The sequence below is a fragment of the Crocuta crocuta genome, unplaced genomic scaffold, assembly GCF_008692635.1.
Source record: "Crocuta crocuta isolate KB4526 unplaced genomic scaffold, BGI_CrCroc_1.0 scaffold176, whole genome shotgun sequence".
NCBI classification, from domain to species: Eukaryota; Metazoa; Chordata; class Mammalia; order Carnivora; family Hyaenidae; genus Crocuta; species Crocuta crocuta.
Window position 1 is genome coordinate 7093117 of NW_027531905.1, and position 19837 is coordinate 7112953.

At 36.1% G+C, this 19837-nt stretch overlaps 1 protein-coding gene across 2 annotated transcripts in view; it reads left to right on the plus strand.

Moving 5' to 3' along the window:
* The first annotated feature begins 625 nt into the window (after nt 1-625).
* KRAS (KRAS proto-oncogene, GTPase) overlaps nt 626-19837 on the plus strand; it is a 35734-nt gene continuing 16522 nt past the window's right edge. For both annotated transcript variants that reach the window (XM_077774593.1, XM_077774594.1), the window contains exons 1-2: nt 626-743; nt 18168-18346. In XM_077774593.1, coding sequence (XP_077630719.1) covers nt 633-743; nt 18168-18346 — 290 coding nt within the window. In that variant the 5' untranslated portion in view covers nt 626-632. The remainder of the gene's footprint in view (nt 744-18167; nt 18347-19837) is intronic.

Consider the following 19837-nt stretch of genomic DNA (forward strand, 5'->3'; position numbering starts at 1 on the left):
AGTGTCTTGGATTTTATTTCCCCACTACACAGGCCAGTTTTACTGGCCAGCCTTCCCTTCACCCCCCATCTGACTCTTGCTAACTCTCCAGGAGAGCTGCTGCGATGATGCTTTGAGAAGGTTGTCCATAGCTGTGGGCTCCAGCTAAGGCACTCAGCATGTCCACTTGTCACTCTTAGGGGCCAGAGTCAACTAGGAACAGTGGAGAGGTAGCTGTCAACAAGCTTTGTGTGGGTGTGTCCACAGGGTATAGACACTTATACTGAGTAAAGTCATGGCGTGTTCCTTTGAGAGCCATTAACTGCTACAGAACAGCAGACTGGCTGTTTAGATAGAACAACCTGAGTAGAAGATAAAAGAACTTTGTACTCTGAATGCATTTTTCTCAGATGTTGATGGGGGAGTTTGTAAGCGAAGTGCAGTTCATTACAGTATTCACTCATCTGTAGGCAACTGAAGTTTTCATCATTGAATTTTGTGAGGCATTTTGAAGTGATTTTGTATATAAAGGTGAATTTGTGTTGAAAAGTATTGATAGAGTGGGTTATATTAAGCTCGTGTTCTCATTTATATTAACCACATGTTCTAATTTAGTCACATTTTCATTATTTTTATTATAAGGCCTGCTGAAAATGACTGAATATAAACTTGTGGTAGTTGGAGCTGGTGGCGTAGGCAAGAGTGCCTTGACGATACAGCTAATTCAGAATCACTTTGTGGATGAATATGATCCTACGATAGAGGTAAATTTTGCTTTAACATTATGCATATTGATTTGTGCAGGCCCATTCTTTGGGTACAAAAAAAAGCGTTTCTCTGATCATTTTTTTTTTTGTGACTACTCATTACAGGGCAGATATACTGAAAATGATTTTGTGAAGTTTTCTAAAAAGTACTTGGGTTCCATGGCTTTATTGTGTAACCAGAGATATGGAGAGCCTTTATTCTTTCCAGAGAATAGGAAGATGTATAACGTTCACTGTATGTTAGTATACGTGCTTTTTGACAATAACTGTATTTCAGAGTTTTATGAGAGGGTAAAAATGTGACTTGACAACCTGCCTTACAGTCATTTAAAAAAAAATGTGGCCGTTTTATGTTTTGTGTGTTTCGCTATTTTTATGTCACATGTAGAAGTTATAGTTGAATTGCACTGGTGAAATGTAATCATTTGATGGTTGTTTTTAAAAAACACACGCAATTAGTAGCATTTTCCTGTTTTCACACTAAAGTAGTAGAGAACCTACAGCCAAATGATACGTTTTAAAATGCTCATTCTTTGTGTATTTGTGTCTGTATCTATATCAGGTCGTACAGAAGGGTACCGCATCCAATCCTTACCTTTGCTTCGCAGCTCTCTGAACTTACTCAAGGAAATTTTAGAATTGCTCTTATTACAAATTGATTAATGAATAATTTTTAAATTAACTTCATGAAAAATTGCCAAAGTATATAGGCCAAGAGCAAAATAATAGAATAAAGGCCTGCAAGAGACCTTGAGAGGTCATGGAGTATTTCCTACTGCCTTCTGGCAACGCTGTACTCAAATTATCTCAAGCCGATAAGGATTTGTTTAATCCAAAAGACCTACAGGAGGGAATGGCACATAACTGTCCTTGTTAACTCACTTCCAGAATGTAATTATGAGCATATTTTATACGTAATCTGAATATTCATGTTAGCTGTAACATCAGTGGAGATGGAAATAAATATATCACCTCGTCTTTGGAATTGCCTTATACTGTTAGATCATTTCTTAGACTTCGGTGCTCCAGGTTAGGCAGTCCTAATCCCTTAGCATTTTATTCTGGATCTGCGGATCCTATCAGTTTTTTAATCAGCTCTGAAAAATTTCCCAGAACTTTCTCTGAGTCTCTCGCTGTGGAATCTGGAACAGGTTAAGATGCCCTGTTAAGGGACTGTGCCGTGTGATGTCTTCAGGAGACACTTTGACTGCACTGAGGTAGATTCTGAGGGCCTTGGTGGCCTTGGCAAGATGTTTATGCAGTTAGAGCTTTTGAGGATTGATTAGGTAACTTCATGGGGAAAATGTCAGATATTTTTGGTACTGCAGAAGAGAAAAGGAGAAATAATGCTTATTTGCAAAGATTTGATTTACCCTGAGCCAGCTTTTATTGGCACGAGTAAAGGGAAAGAGTCTAACTGAAGTGGACCACCTGTGGAATAGTCTTCTGTGTTTCCCCTTGACAAGTCAGTTCAGTGCTGTAATGATGGTTTTATTTTGTTTTCTCTTTTTCTTCGAGGAGGGTTAAATAGTTCTCCCAACTCTAAAACCAAGTTACTTGGCATACTCCTTTTAAGTCAGAGTTAAAAGGAAGTTCTAATAGAAATCAGGTTAAACACGGAAGTTTTCCTGGGATTTTGGAAGATGATTTTAGCAGAAGTGCCCTCATCTTCTCTGAAATTCAATCTGAGGAATTCCATTACACTCAGTTTCCTATCAGAGATCATGAATGCTGTACGAGATAATGTGACAAAACATGTTCGGAAGCCTTTCTGTCAAAATTGTTGAAGTATGATGTAAATCTAAAATAAGTAAAACCAAAAATTAACCCTTTATTTGAGTGAAAGTAGAAAAAGTTTTTAAGCTCAGACCCATAACTCTGATTATGATTTCTGCCAATCCAGAAGACTTAACTCTGAAAGCATTGATTACCTGTGAACTTTGGAACTTTGACATTCCCTCCAGAGTTCAGCCATCTAAGCAAAGCTATCTGAGGTTGTCTCTTGTCTCCCAAATTACAAATTAAATTCTTGGAGTAATTCAAATACAAGAAAGACAAGACAAGTTAGTAGCTTATTTTAATAAATAGTAGTTAAGCAAAAGTGCTGACTTGGTATTTTCGTAAAAAGTTAAAAAGATTTGGGGGTATCACTACTGCAGTTAGGATTTCTTTGGTGAATAATGTAGGTCAGAGAGAAAATGAGAGAGGACATGAACTGCGCATTTGGAATTCTCATCAGTTTTCCTGCACTAAAACACATGGAAAGAAATTTTTAAAGAATTAAATAATACCTTTTCTGGTGGCTTAGAACTTATAAAGATTTATGCTAGAAGATAGATAAAGAAGGTGGTCATTGATTCATTTTATAGATAAAAATGGTCTCTGAGAGGTTATAACTTGCCTGAGGATACTTAGCTAGTAAGTAATGGAACTTTTAAGTTTTCTGAGACTGGGTTAAGTGGGATTTCCACTGTACCTTTGTATATAACTTTAAAAATGAAAAATTCGTCTTTAAGTTAGGAAGATATTTAATATTGGAGGCTGATTCAGATTTGTCAGTATACCAAAATTTGAACTTAGCATACTATTCCAGTGGCATCTTAATGACAGAGATACGACATAGAATTAGACAGGTGTGACGCATAGATAGAGCACATTTATATTTGAGGCTATGCACATGATAATCAACTTTACTCCTGTTCTGAAACATTTTACCTTTATCTTTTGCGAAGTTAGCCAGAGTTATCCAGAGATAATGAAGTCATCGTTAGTGATACAAGAATATTAAAACGTCAGAGCAATTTCCAAGCACAGTACCTGGCTAGAAATAACATAAGCTTTTACAGTTTAGAGATCGCTTGTTATCAAAACACATTCTCTGAAATGTGTTTTCCAAGGTAAAATTTGACAGAGAAAAATCTTGTTTTAAAAACATACAAGTTATTATAGACATCGAGATCAAAATGATCCATTGATCGATTAGTAAATATATTCTGTGTATCTACTGGATATAATATGCTAGTAAAAATAGATGTAGAAAGAAGTATTTTTTTCCAGGCTGTAATTCATTGACATTTCGATGCTTCTGTTAATGTGACACTTAGAATTCAGTCTCCGTATTGTGCCCCGTTTTGATGCAAGTTTCCTACTGAGGAAGATGGATTCGTGATTGGATTGATTTGTTCCATCTGTAGAGCTCTGAGCTTGTGGAGTATTTGTTCACCAAGATTTATCAGTTTCTCTTTTAAAAATTTTTTATATTAATTATGGAATTTGCTTGCTGAATAAGGCATTATAGAGAGAACGTTTATAATATTAAGCCAATGTTGAAGAGTGGTGTGGGAAAATCATTGGATAATGTTGTCAACTGTTCTTTTTCTGGCTTTATACATATGTACCAGGAGTTATCAATGAGGGGTGGGTGACTTTGCTTCCCAGGGAACATTTGGCAATATCTAGAGATATTTTTGGTTGTCACACACAACTTGAGAAGGGGGACTCCTACTGTCATCGAGAGGTGGAGGGCGGAGATGCTGTTAAACTTCCTACAGTGCACGAGACAGCTGCCACCACAAATTATCTGGCCCCAAATGCCAGTGGTGCTGAGGTTGAGACACTCACGTGTTACAGAAAGCTTTACATATCTCTCTGTCAAATTCAAGTCTCTGAATAGGATTTATGTTAGATATTGTAACACAGATTTAAACTTTACCTTTTCTAAACTAAAGTGTATTAGCTTATTCTAGCATTCTGTTAAGACATTGTTTTTAAAATAAGGTAGACAGTGATTTTGTACATGCATTTTTCCTCTAGGCTTTGGCCAGCGTTCCCCTTTCAAGTGAGTGCCCTCTACTGGTCAGTTTACTCGTCTTTATTATAAATAACAGTGAGATACAAAGTTTGGTTATTTTTCCTATTTAAAAAAAATTTTTTTTAATGTTTTATTTATTTCTGAGAGAGGGAAAGAGACAGCGTGAGCAGGGGAGGGTCAGAGAGAGAGGGAGACACAGAATCTGAAACAGGCTCCAGGCTCTGAGCTGGCTGTCTGCACAGAGCCCCACGTGGGGCTCTAACCCACGAACCGTGAGGTCATGACCTGAGCCGAAGTCGGACGCTTAACTGACTGAGCCACCCAGGCGCCCCTATTTTCCCTACTTAAACTGTGGGTACATCAATTTATAACGATGTAACATTTATTATTTTTTAAAGAAATAAAATTTATTTTTTTAAAAACACTTTTTTGGGGGGGGGAGAGAGAGAGAGAGCATGAGTGGGGGAGAGGGTCAGAGAGAGAGAATCTTAAGCAGGTTCCACATTCCATGTGGAGCCCAACATGGGGGTTGATCTCACAACTCCTGGGATCATGACCTGAGGCGAAATCAACAGTCAGACCCTCAACCAACTGACCCAGGTGCCCCATAACTTTTATTTGAAAGTCATATTTTATATGATTAATTTTTTAAAGTTTAAAATATCACCTTTATTCTCTGCTAATATTAAGACTGCTATGTGGACTAGTTAGGCTTTACTAATTAAATGTGTAGGTGAATATTTCTAACTAAGAAAGGAAACATGGCAGTGAAGGAGAAAATAAGGTGGTCGGTTGTTAACACTGATGTTTACATTGAGGAAATAAAAAGTGGCACTTCAGCTCTGACTTTCTTCATGCACACAGGAGATACTCTCGAGTTCAAAGCCTAGTGATGTGCTTCATGGGGTGTTAAGAAAGGGCCTTTGGAAAGTGGCGAATTGTGAAAGTTCACATTTTGTAGATTTTATAGTACTGTAGAATAGTTGTGAGCACCTCACTTTTAGAATAAAGTAACATCAAATTCGGCCTCTGTTTGGGTCAATTTAAGAATAAATATTTACTTAATAATAAAAACTGCTTATTTAGGCCTTAATGTTAAAAATTATCAGACATGTTTTATTCCAGCTTGAGTTTTTAAAAATACAAAGCTTTACAAACGTACAGTGAAAGTTGGTAATGGAAGTGAGAGGAAAAACAGGTTTTTATGATTTGGCATCTCTTAAGATTCTGTTTTTAACAATGCAACTAATTCCTTAATTCCATAATTATTTTTCAGTGCCCACTCTGTACCATGCAGGCTTCCTAGGGGCTGGAGATACATTGAGCAAAAGGGACTAGATCTCACTGCTTTCATGAAGCTTACTGGTCTTGGATATATTTTGAAGAGCAGTGCTTCTAGACAGTGATCCTCATCTATTTAATTTGGAGTCTCTGTGCTTTAGGAAGGCATTAGATTTCCTGCGTCTCTTTTAACTGTATTGTCAAAGAGTGCGTAGGTTTATGGAACAGGTGTATTATTGTAATCTTAATAAAATTAGTAGAAATGGGTAGTAAAAATAAAATATTTGAGAGGATTGAGTAGGGACACAGTGCTTATGTTAGGTAATTTTTTAATTTCTTATTTTGAAATTTTTCAGACTATGGGAAAGTAATGCAGTGAACACCTGGTTACATTGATTATTTGGTTAAGGTGATGTCTATCAGTTTTCTCTTTTTAATGTAAAGGTATCTTCTTCTTTACTATGTACCCTGTGGGGAGACGCTTTGGGACTATAACTATCCTGTTCTCCCAGCATACTTGCACCCAGTGGGACGTAGCATCCACTGCGAATTCTGGCCAGAATAAATTACCACCATAGTGGTTGCAAAATAGCAGGTCATCTTATAACCCTGTTATTACTTCTACATCTATTAGTTGCCAGTCTGCAATAAAAAAGTGCTCTCTCTTTTCTCTTCCCTCTTCTTATTTGTTTTTTCTTAGTTGCATTAGTGTGAATGCCTGGATTCTTTTTATTCGATATGTTAAAATCTACTACTGTAATTATTGATTTTGATCTCAAATTTGTTCTTGATGTGGCCAGTGGAATTCCTTTCAAGCTGGCCTCTGTATCTTTTGGCGTGTCTCTGTCACATTCCGAGCTCTTTCTTACTTTCTGGCACAGTGTTCTAGGTTCACCTTGTCCTTTCCCTGTCTTCAGTGTGGATTCAGCCATTTGTCCAAAGAGTCCTAATTCCTTTTAGTGGGGAGTGGTATTTAGAAATTAAGACCTAGATGTTGGAGTGGCATCTGGCTGACTCAGTTGGTAGAGCATGCAACTCTTGATCTTGGGGGTCAGAATTTGAGCCCCACATTGAGAATAGAGATTACTTAAAAAAAAAAAAAAAAAAAGACCTGGATGTTAGGTATGTTTATTGCCGCTGGGATGTCACTGCTTCTAGACCCTTTTCAATGATCAAGGCTGAGGAATGTATTTTATTTAAAACTCGTGAGTTCATTCTTCCTCACCTTCCTCCATTAATTGTCTTTCTTCCATGGTGAGAGGTTCTGGTTCTACCTTGTATACATTTTACAGTTCTATAGCAGACAGGTATTGAAATAAATGATACCAGTCTTAAATCCTGGTTCTTGCAGTATTATGTTAAGTAAAACAGATTGAGTGAATTAACATCAGGTTGGCTTTTATATTTGTGGTATTGGGATTAAATATTTTTCTCCATTGAGAAAAGTAGGGATCCTTTGCATTTTCAAAGTATTCTTAAACCACTGTAGGCAAACATTTAGAAAAAGATGGAACAGTTTGGGTACATGAAAATTAAGACCTCGTTAACAAAAATACAAGGAAATCTGAGAAAAATATTTGCATCATATATCAATCAGGAAGCTCTCATGGATGAATTAGAAAAAAGCAAACGCCCAAACAGAATAAAAAAAGAGGCTAAAGATATAAATAGCCAACCTATCCATCAAAAATAAAGAAAATAAAACAAATGACCTAGAAACGTATTAAAAGATACCTCATTAATATAGAAATACAAGTTCAAACAATAAATAACACTTTTTACTTTGATATTGGCTAAGATTATAAAGGTAGGGATGCTGGGAAGGGTGTAGGCAAGTGTATGTACTCTTTATGAGGTAGTGGGAGTGTACCTTGTTATAAACTTTATGGAGGTCAATTTGGCAATATGTATCAAAACATAAACTGGCAATATGTATCAGAATGTAAACTGCATGTTCTTTGACTAAATAGCTTCTCTTCTAGGAATATTATCCCAAGGATTCAACTGGATAAATGTTTAAGATGTGTATTACATAGGAATGTTAATTGCAGTGTTGTTTATGATTTTTAAAAATGGAAATAATCCACATGGTTACCAGTAGGGAATGGGTAAATTAAATTATGGTATATCTATACAAATTGTATTATACAGTTGTCAAAAAGATTAGGTAGATCTATATGTACCATCCTTGAAAAATATCCATTGTGAAAGCTGCATCACAGTACGTTGTATAGAGTGTGATTCCATATAGTATATAAAAGCAATGTGGATGTGTACATAAAATGTGGTAGGAGTTAAGCCTGTAGTATTTGGTTTTTAAAAATGAACGTATACTGTTTGAGAGGGAAAAGTAAATACTCATTTTTGAGGGAGAAAAGTAACTAACATGGTGGACACCATTAGATTACTTCATAATTTACTTTCTTCCTTCTTTTTAAAGACTCAACAAATTGAATAATGCAGATGTATCTTGGATAATGAAATTGGTATTAGGCCAATTAAAGAATAGCTGAGAGATATATAATATAAAACATGAAAATTATATTGGCATTTGTAATTATTAAGATTGGATCCATGATTGATCCTGCTTCACATTTTGTCCTTGGCATCAAGTGATCATTTATGGCAGGGTGCCACATGACTTCAGTAGGTTACAGATGTATGCTTATTATATCTTGATTTTCAAAATCTGTTATGCAACTTTTCCTTGAGTTTATTCAGATTTTTGATCCATTTTCATCTCTTGGAAGTGGTGTACATTTTATTCCCTCTAGTCTTAAGCTAAGATTCAACATTCTCATAATTTAAAGTATTCCTCCCTTAGTAAAGGAATGTTTGTTTTCTTTATTTTTACTTTTAATCGATGTCTTAATCAAAAATTCTGTCATGAGAACAATCTCTTTTAACACCCTTGCACCCTAACCAAAACAGATCTTTTTTTAGTCTTCAGAGTTTTAGCTTTCTTTCCTTGGAGCTTGCCCCAGCTCCATTATATGTATTTTGAAATATGGTGACCAGTTTTGCAAAAAGTAGTCTCAGTGTAGATGTTCAGTGATCTTATAAAAACAGGATACTGTTGCCATATAGTTTCTAGTAGCCAGTAGCCTGCCCTCTGACCTTTTCGGCCTATAACACCATGTGTAATGTAATGTATAAAGTCATATACATATCAGTTAACCTTTTTATACCACTTTTCATTTTATAAAGGATTTTCATAGTCTTTAATCCTAATCTGTGTACAGAGTCCTGTATGTTACTATTTTCCTACTTTTACCTCTGAGGGAACAACATCTTAGAGTATGTGAGACATTAAGTAATTTGTTTCCACTCACACCGTAAGTTAGTGAAGTTCTGCAGCTGCCCACAGATTGAAGATTTAGGAGTATATTGCTAGCCTAGATTTCTGTCCTGAGCATCAGATCTCTGTATCAAGCTGCCTCCAGGTCAAACCCATACGCCTAGGGAATTTGACATGACCCAAATTGAACTCCTCTTTTCCTCTCCCCTTCCCCTTCGGTACCTATGCCCAGTCAGTAAACTGCCATTTAAAAAATTGACATATAATTCATTCAGTATAAAATTCATCCCTTTAAAATATACAGTTCAGTGGTTTTTAGTATATTCACGAAGTTACATGACCCTAACATTTTTTGTGAACCCCCCCCAACCCCCAAAAGAAACCCCATACCCATTAGCTGTCATTCCTTAGTCCCTTCTCCTGCTGGCTGCTGGCCACACTAATTTACTTTCTGCCTCTGGGTTTTCCTGTTCTGAATATTTCATATAATTGGAATCATACAATATGTGGCCTTTTGTGTTTGGGCTTCTTTCACGTAGGGTAATGTTTTCAAGGTCCGTCCATGTTACGACATGGTTTACTACGTATTCCTTTTCATGGCTGAGTAAAATTCTGTTGTGTGGATAATACCATACTTTGTTTATCGATCAGTTCATGGGCATTTAGATTGTTTCCTCTCCTTGGCTATTCTGAATAACATTGCTGTAAACGTTTGTATACACTTCTGTGTGTGAATATATATTTTCGGTTCTCTTGGGTATATACTTGAAAGTACAGTTGCTGAGTCATGTGGTTTCTTTACGTTTAACTGTTTGAGCAGCTGTCAGACTCTTCCACGGTGGTTGCAATATTTACATTCCCACCAGCAATGTATGAGGGTCGTTCTGCCAATTTTACCCATTAAATAGTTCTCAAAACTATTTACACTTCTCCGTCTATACTGCTGTTGCTGCCTTCAGGTTCTATCGTTTCTTGTAATAGTTTCTTAACTCATCTCCTGGTCTCCAACCTGGTTCCTTTCCGTAATTTTTCATAATAATGCTAACAGTGAACCTGCTAAATCTGATCTTTGCTTCCTACTTAAAAACCTTCCAGTAATTTAGTATAAGATGGAGTTCAAAAAAATTTTTTGAAGTTATTTTTTTAATGTTTTTTAATTTATTTTTGAGAGAGAGTGGGAGACAGAGAATCCGAAGACAGGCTCCAGGCTCTGAGCTAGCTGTCAGCACGGAACCCATGAACCGTGAGATCATGACCTGAGCTGAAGTCGGACACTTGACTGAGCCACCCAGGCGCCCCTCAAAATGTCTTAATGTGGCAGACAAGACCCTCCATAAGCTGACCTCTTGATTGTGGAATTTCACTTCTACTTACCTGTAATTCCTCTGAGTTAAAGTTGTATTGAACTTCTTGGTTCCATGTATTCAACATAGTGTTTTGTGTTTCTCTGCATTCTCTCTGCTCCTTACTGCCTGGAGTGGCCCCTCTCCTCCCCTGTCCTTCTCAACTCATACAAGCAAAGTTGATCTCTTCTTCCTGTGTGCCACGGATGTGCTTTGTCCAGCACATGGTGTTGCATTTATTTCATTATCTGCATATCGTATTTCTTTTAGCAGACCTAGCTCTTTGAGGTCTGAAACTTTAGAATTCCTGGCATAGTATATGATACTTAGTAGATGTTTTGTAAGTGTCCCTATGATCCAAGAGAGAATCGAGTGGGTAGGTGGGAATGAGCTCATAAGCCTGCATTTATATCTCTCAGATTCCATGTTTCTTCCCTGCTGCAATTCTGACATGCTAGGCAGTTATACAGGATCCTAGCTGTCCTTGAGAACTAGCTTTCTATAACAATCCTGGACGGCTTATAAACAGTAGTGTGGAACACATCATTCTATGATGGATACAAACAGTCTTTTGGAAGAGTAGCAAAATACTTGAGCATTAAGAGAGTAAAAGTGAGTTTCTCAGTTTTTGCTATAGATGTTATTTAGCAGTATGCGAAAAGTACTTTTGGTACTTAACGCGTTAAGAAAACCTGATTAAACATTTCAAAAGTAAATCCCTAAGTAATACTTCAGCTGACATTTTCAGCAGTCCTGTTCATATTTACAAGAGCATCTGATGGAATCAGTAGCATGAAGATGGAGATTAAATGGGATAATGCTTGTGATAGGCTTATCACCGTATCTCACGTATTATTTTTTTGTTTGTTTGTTTACTATAGTATCTTCCCACGTCAGGGTTTCACTGCCTGAGTTGGAAAACTAAATTGAATGTGTTAAAGCGTGAACATACTGAGTAACTTGGTTACTATTAATTATAATAGAAAATTGACAGGGATGTCAACAAGTTTATCTCATCTTGAATGATTTAGTCTTAATTTTCAGATTTCTTTAATGATTCTACAGATACATTTCTATACATGAAACGGCACTTAAAAGTGTTTTAACAAACTGGAAAACACTCTAAAAAATTATACAAGTCATTGCAAAAAAGGTGAAAATTCCAAGTGGGCAAAGGACACGTGATGGGAATAAATATGGAAATAGGAAAAAAATCCTGTATAACATTATTCGTCCTTAAAGAAATGGATATTAAATCAGTAAGAATTTTTAGCTTACTAAACTGACAGAAATTTAAAGAAAAATAAAGGGGCACCTGGGTGGCTCAGTCAGTTAGGCATCTGACTACGGCTCAGGTCATGATCTCATGGTTTGTGGGTTCGAGCCCCACGTCGAGCTTGTGAAGACAGCTCAGATCCTGGAGACTGCACCAGATTCTGTGTCTCCCTCTCTTCCTTCCCCTGCTCATGATCTCTCTCTCTCTCTCTGTGTGTCTCCCAAAAATAAATAAATGTTTAAAAAAATTAAAAGAAAAGTATAAAATCTGTTGTTAGTGGTGATGAAGCTGGTACATGCACCAACCAGCTTTTGCATATCTTAACATTCTGTCACATATGGTGTAAATCCTTTTCCTTTTTCAAGATACAAAACTTAATACAGTTGAAGGCTCCTGTGTTCTCTGTCGTCTTACTCTCTTCCATCCCATAAATGTTTTTAAATCTTTCTTATATATTGCTTTGTTTATATTTTTATATTAAAGGTTTCATATTATATAAATTTGCTTGAATACAAAATTTATTAAGAGTCTTAATATAATTTTAAAATTTAGAACTTCATTGTTTTAATATAATTTACACTGTCTTAAACTTGTTCTTATTTGTAGAAGACTGTGTTATGGTGTATGCATGTATTTACGTTGAATGGATTCATTCATTTATGTAACAGACAGTACTGATTACCTACTGTATTCAAGACTTTACACATGAGGTGTATAGTGGTGAGCATAACAGATGTGTGCCCAGCCGTCATGGATGGTATATAGACAGTAATTTAAAAATTACACAAAAATACATAGTTAGAAATTACAATACACGCTGTGGAGGAAATATAGAGGTGTCCAAGAAGAAGAGTGGTAAGGCCTTTGGATTTTATTTTTAAAAAGGAAGGGGTGCTATTTGAAGACTTTAAGAAAACAAGTGACATGATCTAGCCAACATTTAAAATAATCTCTAGCTGCTCTGTGGAGAACATATCATAAGAGTAACAACAGGGATCCCTGCTAAGAAGCCGTTGTAAGAAATTGCATGAGACCACATAGTTGTCATGGACTGAGTAGTGGTGTTGGTGGATGCCTGGATTTGAAGTACATTTTGAAAATAGATAAATGGGATAAGGTTGTGAGTCGTATTAAATGCTTATGTAACTTTTCTTTGTAAGACATCTTAGGGTGCCATGTTCGGTATATGTCCATTTTAACTATCATCTAAAAAAAAAATTAAACCCTTTTTCCTCAGCACATTTGCCAGAAGTGGTATTACCTTCTGTCAAAGGCTGTGAACATTTGTATAGCTCTTGGTGAATACTATAATTGCTTTCCAAAAGGATTGTGCCTATTTATTGTTATCACCAGAAATGTTTGTGTTCTGTCTACGATTAACTTTTGCCAGCATGGTAGATTTCACTTAGACAAGTTTTTTACCATTTCAGTAAATTAAAAAATAGCACTTTGGTTGGGAGTGAAGGAAAATATATGGAATGCCTCTCCTTCATTTTATTATGTTGAATTAATTTAAGTAGCTTTATCCTCATTTGCAAAGGATGTTAGTAACTTCTGTCTGTGATATAAAAGTGTATTCTCTTTGAAAGGCTGGAAATAATACTAATTATTAAATGATAATAATTAGAAATGTAAAGTCTTGTGGCACCTAGCCGGCTCAGTTGGTAGAGCGTGGGACTCTTGATCTCAGCAGGGCCATGAGTTTGAGCCCCACATTGGGCATAGAGCTTACTTTAAAAAACAAAAAAGTAGGGGCGCCAGGGTGGCTCAGTTGGTTAAGCATCTGGCTTTTGGTTTCAACACAGTTCATGATCTCACAGTTCTCAAGATCGAGCCCCTCGTCGAATTATATGTGGAATTGTCTCTTTTTCTGTCTGCCTTTGCCCTGCTCCTGCGTGCTCGCGCGCTCTCTCTCTCTCTCTCTCTCTCTCTCTCTCAAAATAAATAAATAAAACCTAAAAACATAAGTAAACATTTTTTAAAAAGTAAAGTCTTGATCTTTTTCTTGCTTCATTCTTAACTAGTTTCATTATAGAATCTGTGTTTTTAAATTGCTTACTTTCTCAAAGTTGTTATCTTTGATAACTTGTACTTTCTCAAAGTGGTGATTTTTCTTTAATGGTGAAAAGAACAAAAATATGTGTTGAGAATACTTCAGATTTGTGAAGTTATTTTATTAGCTTAAGAGCAGGAGTTAGCAAACTTTTCTCTAAAGGATCACATCAGTCTTTGTCACATAGTCTTTACTTTTTATTTTTTAGTAGCCATTTAAAAACATAAAAACTATTCTTAGCTTGTGGGCCGTGAAAAATCAGGTGGGCAGGATATGGCCTGTGAGCCAGTAGTTTGCTGAACCTTTATTTAGACTCTAATCTTGGGAAAGAGTCTACATTGATGTAAATTTTTTCTACCTCCATATACTTCTTTTCTTATGGCTAATCTGAAGTTAGAACAAAATCTTTAGTATTTATATATCATTTTTGTTTTGCATTCTGCTTTGTCACCAAACCTGTCGTTCTTTTCAGATTATACTTTACCATTTAACACTTTGTTCTTAAGCTTTTACCAAGTTGCACTGCCTTTTTTATATAGCTCAGTGACTGATTACACTTCTAAGGATGACTCTGGTTAAAATTAGCTTTGGAAATACTGAATTTCTAACCTAAATCTATTATTTCTAATCAGGATATTCTACTCCATTGCACATAAGTAGGTTGTAGATTACTTTTTTCGGTAACTGAATGTGACTCCTAACATTGCTGGCAATTTTGTTAGGGTTTGGAAGGGAAAAGATAATGGGAATAAATCTGTCCGTGAATAAGGACTGCCTTTCCAGTTTCTCAGTCCCTTTGATGGGGTATTCAGCAAAAATGCAAAGCATTTCAAAATTTTGTAAATGGGAATTCATCGAGGTACATCTTGGAGGAATTATATGTGGACAGATGGTGAATAATCCCCCAGTCACACCTTAGGTATAGACTTTGGTGGCTCCCGAAAACTGTGGTCTTTAACTTTGTTATTGGTAGAAATTTTTAGATGTGAAAACTAAGGAAATTATCAACTCTAAAGTCAACCTAAGTTAGAATTGGTAAGTGAAGAATATGAAGTGATAGCAGTAGGTAAGGTAAGTCTTTCGTCTGTAGCCACACCTGGGTAACAAATGGATAGACTAAGACACTGTACTTTGCTCTCAATCCCTGCTCTTTTACCACCCTTCAAAAATACTGGTTTTCAATTTATAATATACAGGAGTTCTTTCAAGTACTTAGTTAAGAGGATAGGCTTAAAAAATGCTGACCAGATGTTCAAATCTTTAGTAAGAAGCTTCTTGTTTAGAAAATCAATACCATCCTTTTTTTTTTCTGTCTGAAGAGATAATTAATTTTATTATAGACAATTTGGAAAATATAGTTTACTTTAAAAGATAACCATGACATCATAGTCTAGTAGGCTAGTCTTTCACACTTTTAAAAGTCATAGGGGTGCCTGGGTGGCTCATCTGGTTAAGCATCTGACTCTTGGCTTTTCAGCTCAGGTTATGATCTCACGGTTCAGGAGTTCCACTAACAGCATGGAGCCTGCTTGGGATTTTCTCTCCCTCTTTTTCTCTGCCCTTCTCCATTCGTGCTCTCTCTCTCTCTCAAAATAAATAAACTTTAAAAAAAAGATTTCAATGCATTAAGAAAAAATTAAAAATCATAGAAAGGAATATGTTTAATATAGCATCTAGTACCAAAAAAAGATATTTTTTAACTCTGTCAAAAACATAGTTTTTTTACATTTTGATGTATGTATCACCTATTTTAAAATAATATGTACAGATATATGTATATAGATATATTCATATATTTGGGATCATGCTACATATGTATATATCTTTGTGTTATATAGAGAATTTTCAAATATTTTACCAAAAACAGGATTTTTTTTTTTTTTACAAATAGTTTATTGTCAAATTGGTTTCCACATAACACCCAGTGCTCATCCCCACAAGTGCCCTCCTCCATGCCCATCCCCCCCTCCCCCCACATCCATCAGTCCTCAGTTTTTGTCAGCATTCAAGAGTCTCTCATGGTTTGCCTCTCTCCCTTTCCGCCACCATTTCCCCACTTCTTCTCCCCCATGGTCCTCCGTTGAGTTCCTTCTAACCCACCTATACGTGCAAACATATGAAATTTGTCCTTCTCTGCCTGACTTATTTTGCTCAGCATAACACGCTCAAGGTCCATCCATGTTGCTACACATGGCCAGTTTCATTGTTTCTCATTGCCATGTAGTATTCCATGGTATAGATAAACCACAACTTCTTGATCCATTCGTCCGTGGATGGACACTTAGGCTCTTTCCACGTTTTGGCTATTGTGGAGAGTGCTGCTCTGAACATTGGGGTACATGTGCTCCGATGCATCAGCACTCCTGTATCCCTTGGGTAAATTCCTAGCAGTGCTATTGCTGGGTCATAGGGGAGTTCTAGTGTTAGTTTCCTGAGGAACCTCCACACTCCAAAAACATGATTTTTAATGACCATTCTTTTTCTTTAATGATAGAATGGTCTCTGCAGTAATTCATGAACTGAGGGCATTTTAAACTACAGCCCACATGTGGAACAGTAAGAACCAATAAGGCCTTGCTTTACACTTGATACCCATTTTCAGCCCTTCCTCTTATTCCATGACTTCACCTTACACCATCCCTTTCCCTTATTTTTTGAGTCCTGTTTTGACGGAGAGTACATGAAGTCTTAAGTATTAATCAGAAGTGAGGAAAATAAGATTTTCATTTTAAAATTCTATAATGTTATCCACTCACTTTCCTTCTTCAATCTTAGAGTTGCACAATCTCTTTAAGATATCCATCTTTCCCCCACCCTTTCTTGATCCCTCTTTTAACAGAGGCCCCACAGATTTGCAGATACAACAGTCATGCTCTCTAGAGTTATCATATCTGGCTGTTAGATGTTTCCAGGATTTCAGAAATGGATAAGTGCATTCAAATCCTCAGTACTGACATTATGCATTCTTTTGACTGTAAGTAAACAGATATGTGACAATTATTTGTAAATTTATTGATTTTTCTTGCCATTCTAAATCATCCTGAATAACAGAGTTGGTAGAGGTATCCCATTTCTGTAATAATTATTTTCTTTAATAGAGCATTTGGGTCTTTTTGTTAATAATATGAACACTTGCATTGTTGAATCTCTGTATAATACTTTTTTATAAATCTTTTTTTAAATTGTAAGGAATATGTATCTTATATATAATATATATTTTATATATCATTGCAGCCATTCTTGAGTGTAGAATTCAGTGTCATTAGGTACATTCACAATGTTGAGCAGCCATTAGCTCTATTTCCAGAAGTTTTTCATCATCCCAAACAGATTCAGTGCCCATTAAACAATAAAACCCCCTCTTTTCCTGTCCCATATAACCTCTATTCTATTTTTTGTCTCTGTGACTTTACCTATTTTAGGTATCTCGTGAAAATGGAATCATAGATATTTGCCTTTTTTTGTGTGGCTTATTTCACTTAACACAATGTTTTGCAGGTTTCTTCCATATTGTAACATATCTCAGAATTTAACTTTTGATGGCTGAATAATATTCCACTGTGTATACATTCTGCATTTTAGCTACTGTAAATAATGCTGTGATGAACATTGGCACACAAGTATCTGTTTGACTTCCTGCTGTAATTCTTTTGGTTATATGTCTAGGAACAGAATTGCTGGATCATATGGTTATTCTATGTTAAACTTCCTGAGGAACTGCCAAGCTATTTTCCACAGTGACTTTACCATTTTCCATTCCTACCAGCAATGTATAAGGTTTCTAGTTTCTCCACATCCTTGCTAACACTTGTTTTTCTTTCTTTTCTTCCTTCCCTCCCTCCTTTCCTTTCCTTTCCTTTCCTTTCCTTTCCTTCCTTCTTTCTTTTCTTAAAATAATGATAATAACCATCCTGGGGTGTCTGGGTGGCATCTGATTCTTGATTTTGGCTCAGGTCATGATCTTATGGTTTGGTTCATGGGCTCGAACCCCACGTCAGACTGTGCACTGACAGTGTGGAGCCTGCTTAGGATTCTCTCTCTCCCTCTTTCTTTGCCCCTCCCCTGCTCACACTCTCTCTTTCTCTCAAAGTAAATCAACTCAGAAAAATAAGAACCATTCTAATGGGTGTGAAATGGTAGCTCCTTGTGGTTTTGATTTGCATTTCCCTAATGACATGTTAGGCATCTTTTCCTGTACGTAATGGCCATTTGCATATATTCTTTGGGGGAGTGCCTATTCAGGGCCCTTTGCCCAGTTTTGAATTGGGTTGTCTTTATGTTGCTGAGTTGTGCATAACACCTTTTTTAAAAAGTAAGAGGTGCACCATAATAATCCAGACTATGTTTCTCCCTTCTCAGGATTCCTACAGGAAACAAGTAGTAATTGATGGAGAAACCTGTCTCTTGGATATTCTCGACACAGCAGGTCAAGAGGAGTACAGTGCAATGAGGGACCAGTACATGAGGACTGGGGAGGGCTTTCTTTGTGTATTTGCCATTAATAATACTAAATCATTTGAAGACATTCACCATTATAGGTGGGTTTGAACTGATAATAAAATGACTTTGAGGAGTAATTATATCTTTCCTTTCCTGAGTCTTTGCTGACTACCACGCATAAATTATCTCATTTGAATTTTAAAATAATAATGAGGTAGGCATTATATCCCTGTTTTACAAACGGAAGTTCTTGAGGACTAGAGCAGTTGAGTAACTGATTCCAGATTGCATGGGTGGCGGTGCTGGGATTGAAACCTCGGCTTGTTTGACTTCAAATCCTTCCTTAACCACTCTCAACCACTGTACGCTAGGGTCACAGGGCCTCAAGCTAGAGCCATCGTAAAAATGAAAACCATCCACAAAAATATGAAAAGGTAATTGAGGTGGTACCACTCAAATCGCCTTAAAAATAATTGAGTATATTTAGTGTAGAATTTCTTGGAACTGGAAAAACATTGGCTTTAGATAGTTAAGAAAAACAAACTCTGAAGTTGTAAAAGATTGAAATACTAGAAAAATTACAGTTTATAAAGAATCTGACAAATCTGTGTAAAATTGACTACTTTAAAAGAGTCATTGTATTGAGTATACTTTATATTCTATTTCTTTGAGGATTTCCAGTTTTCAAAAAAGTGCATATTAATATCCCATTCATTAGCTATGTTCTATAACAGCGAGTTAGCCCAGTTAAGAGGTTTAACATTTTACCTAATACATTTCCTACAGTATGTTTTCCTTGTAGTCTGGTGAGAGAGAAAAAAGTTTGAGTGGGTGACAGTGTTTTTGTAGAATAGTAAATTGGTGTCGATATGTTTGTTAAGCTATAAAGGTTACTTAGCTAATGAGTAGGGGAACTGAGAATCTGAACCAGTTCTGACTCTGTTGTCTACTTGCTTCTTACTCCATGGTGTATCTTTGAAATTCACTCACAATTGTGAAGGAATATAAATTTACCCCAAATTTAGAGTTTATGCACATCTTATTGGGGAAAAAAATCAACCTATAGAAGGAATTTTAACAGAATAAACAGTGTAGTAACATCAATGTTGTCCACATAGATATCAGAATCTTCCCACCTTGGTGGTCCCTTTTTTGAGAAAAGTATATGACAGTGAGGTCAGTGTTGTAATTTGGGTTTTGTATAAACATTTTTAATTTTGTACGCGTACATTTAATAACATATACAGTATTTGTAAAGTTATAATTTTGAAAATTAGGCATAGCACTTTTTTTGGCTTAGAAGTTTTCAATGTTTTCTGTTTTATCATGACGATCTACCTGCATATGAACCTACTAGATTGTAGTTTTCCTGTATTTCTGGGTATTTTATCTTTTAAGACACACAGAAATTCTCTGTTTAAAATGGAGAAAAGAATAACTAGAAGAAGCAAGGAATATTTGGTGTGGTGGGAACTAGGAATTACATTAAATGCCTTCTTTCAGACATATTTTATAAAACAAAATTATGGACAATTTTTGAAAGATTGCTTGTTACTAATGTTTCTGTTGTAACTTTTTTCTTCTCTCCA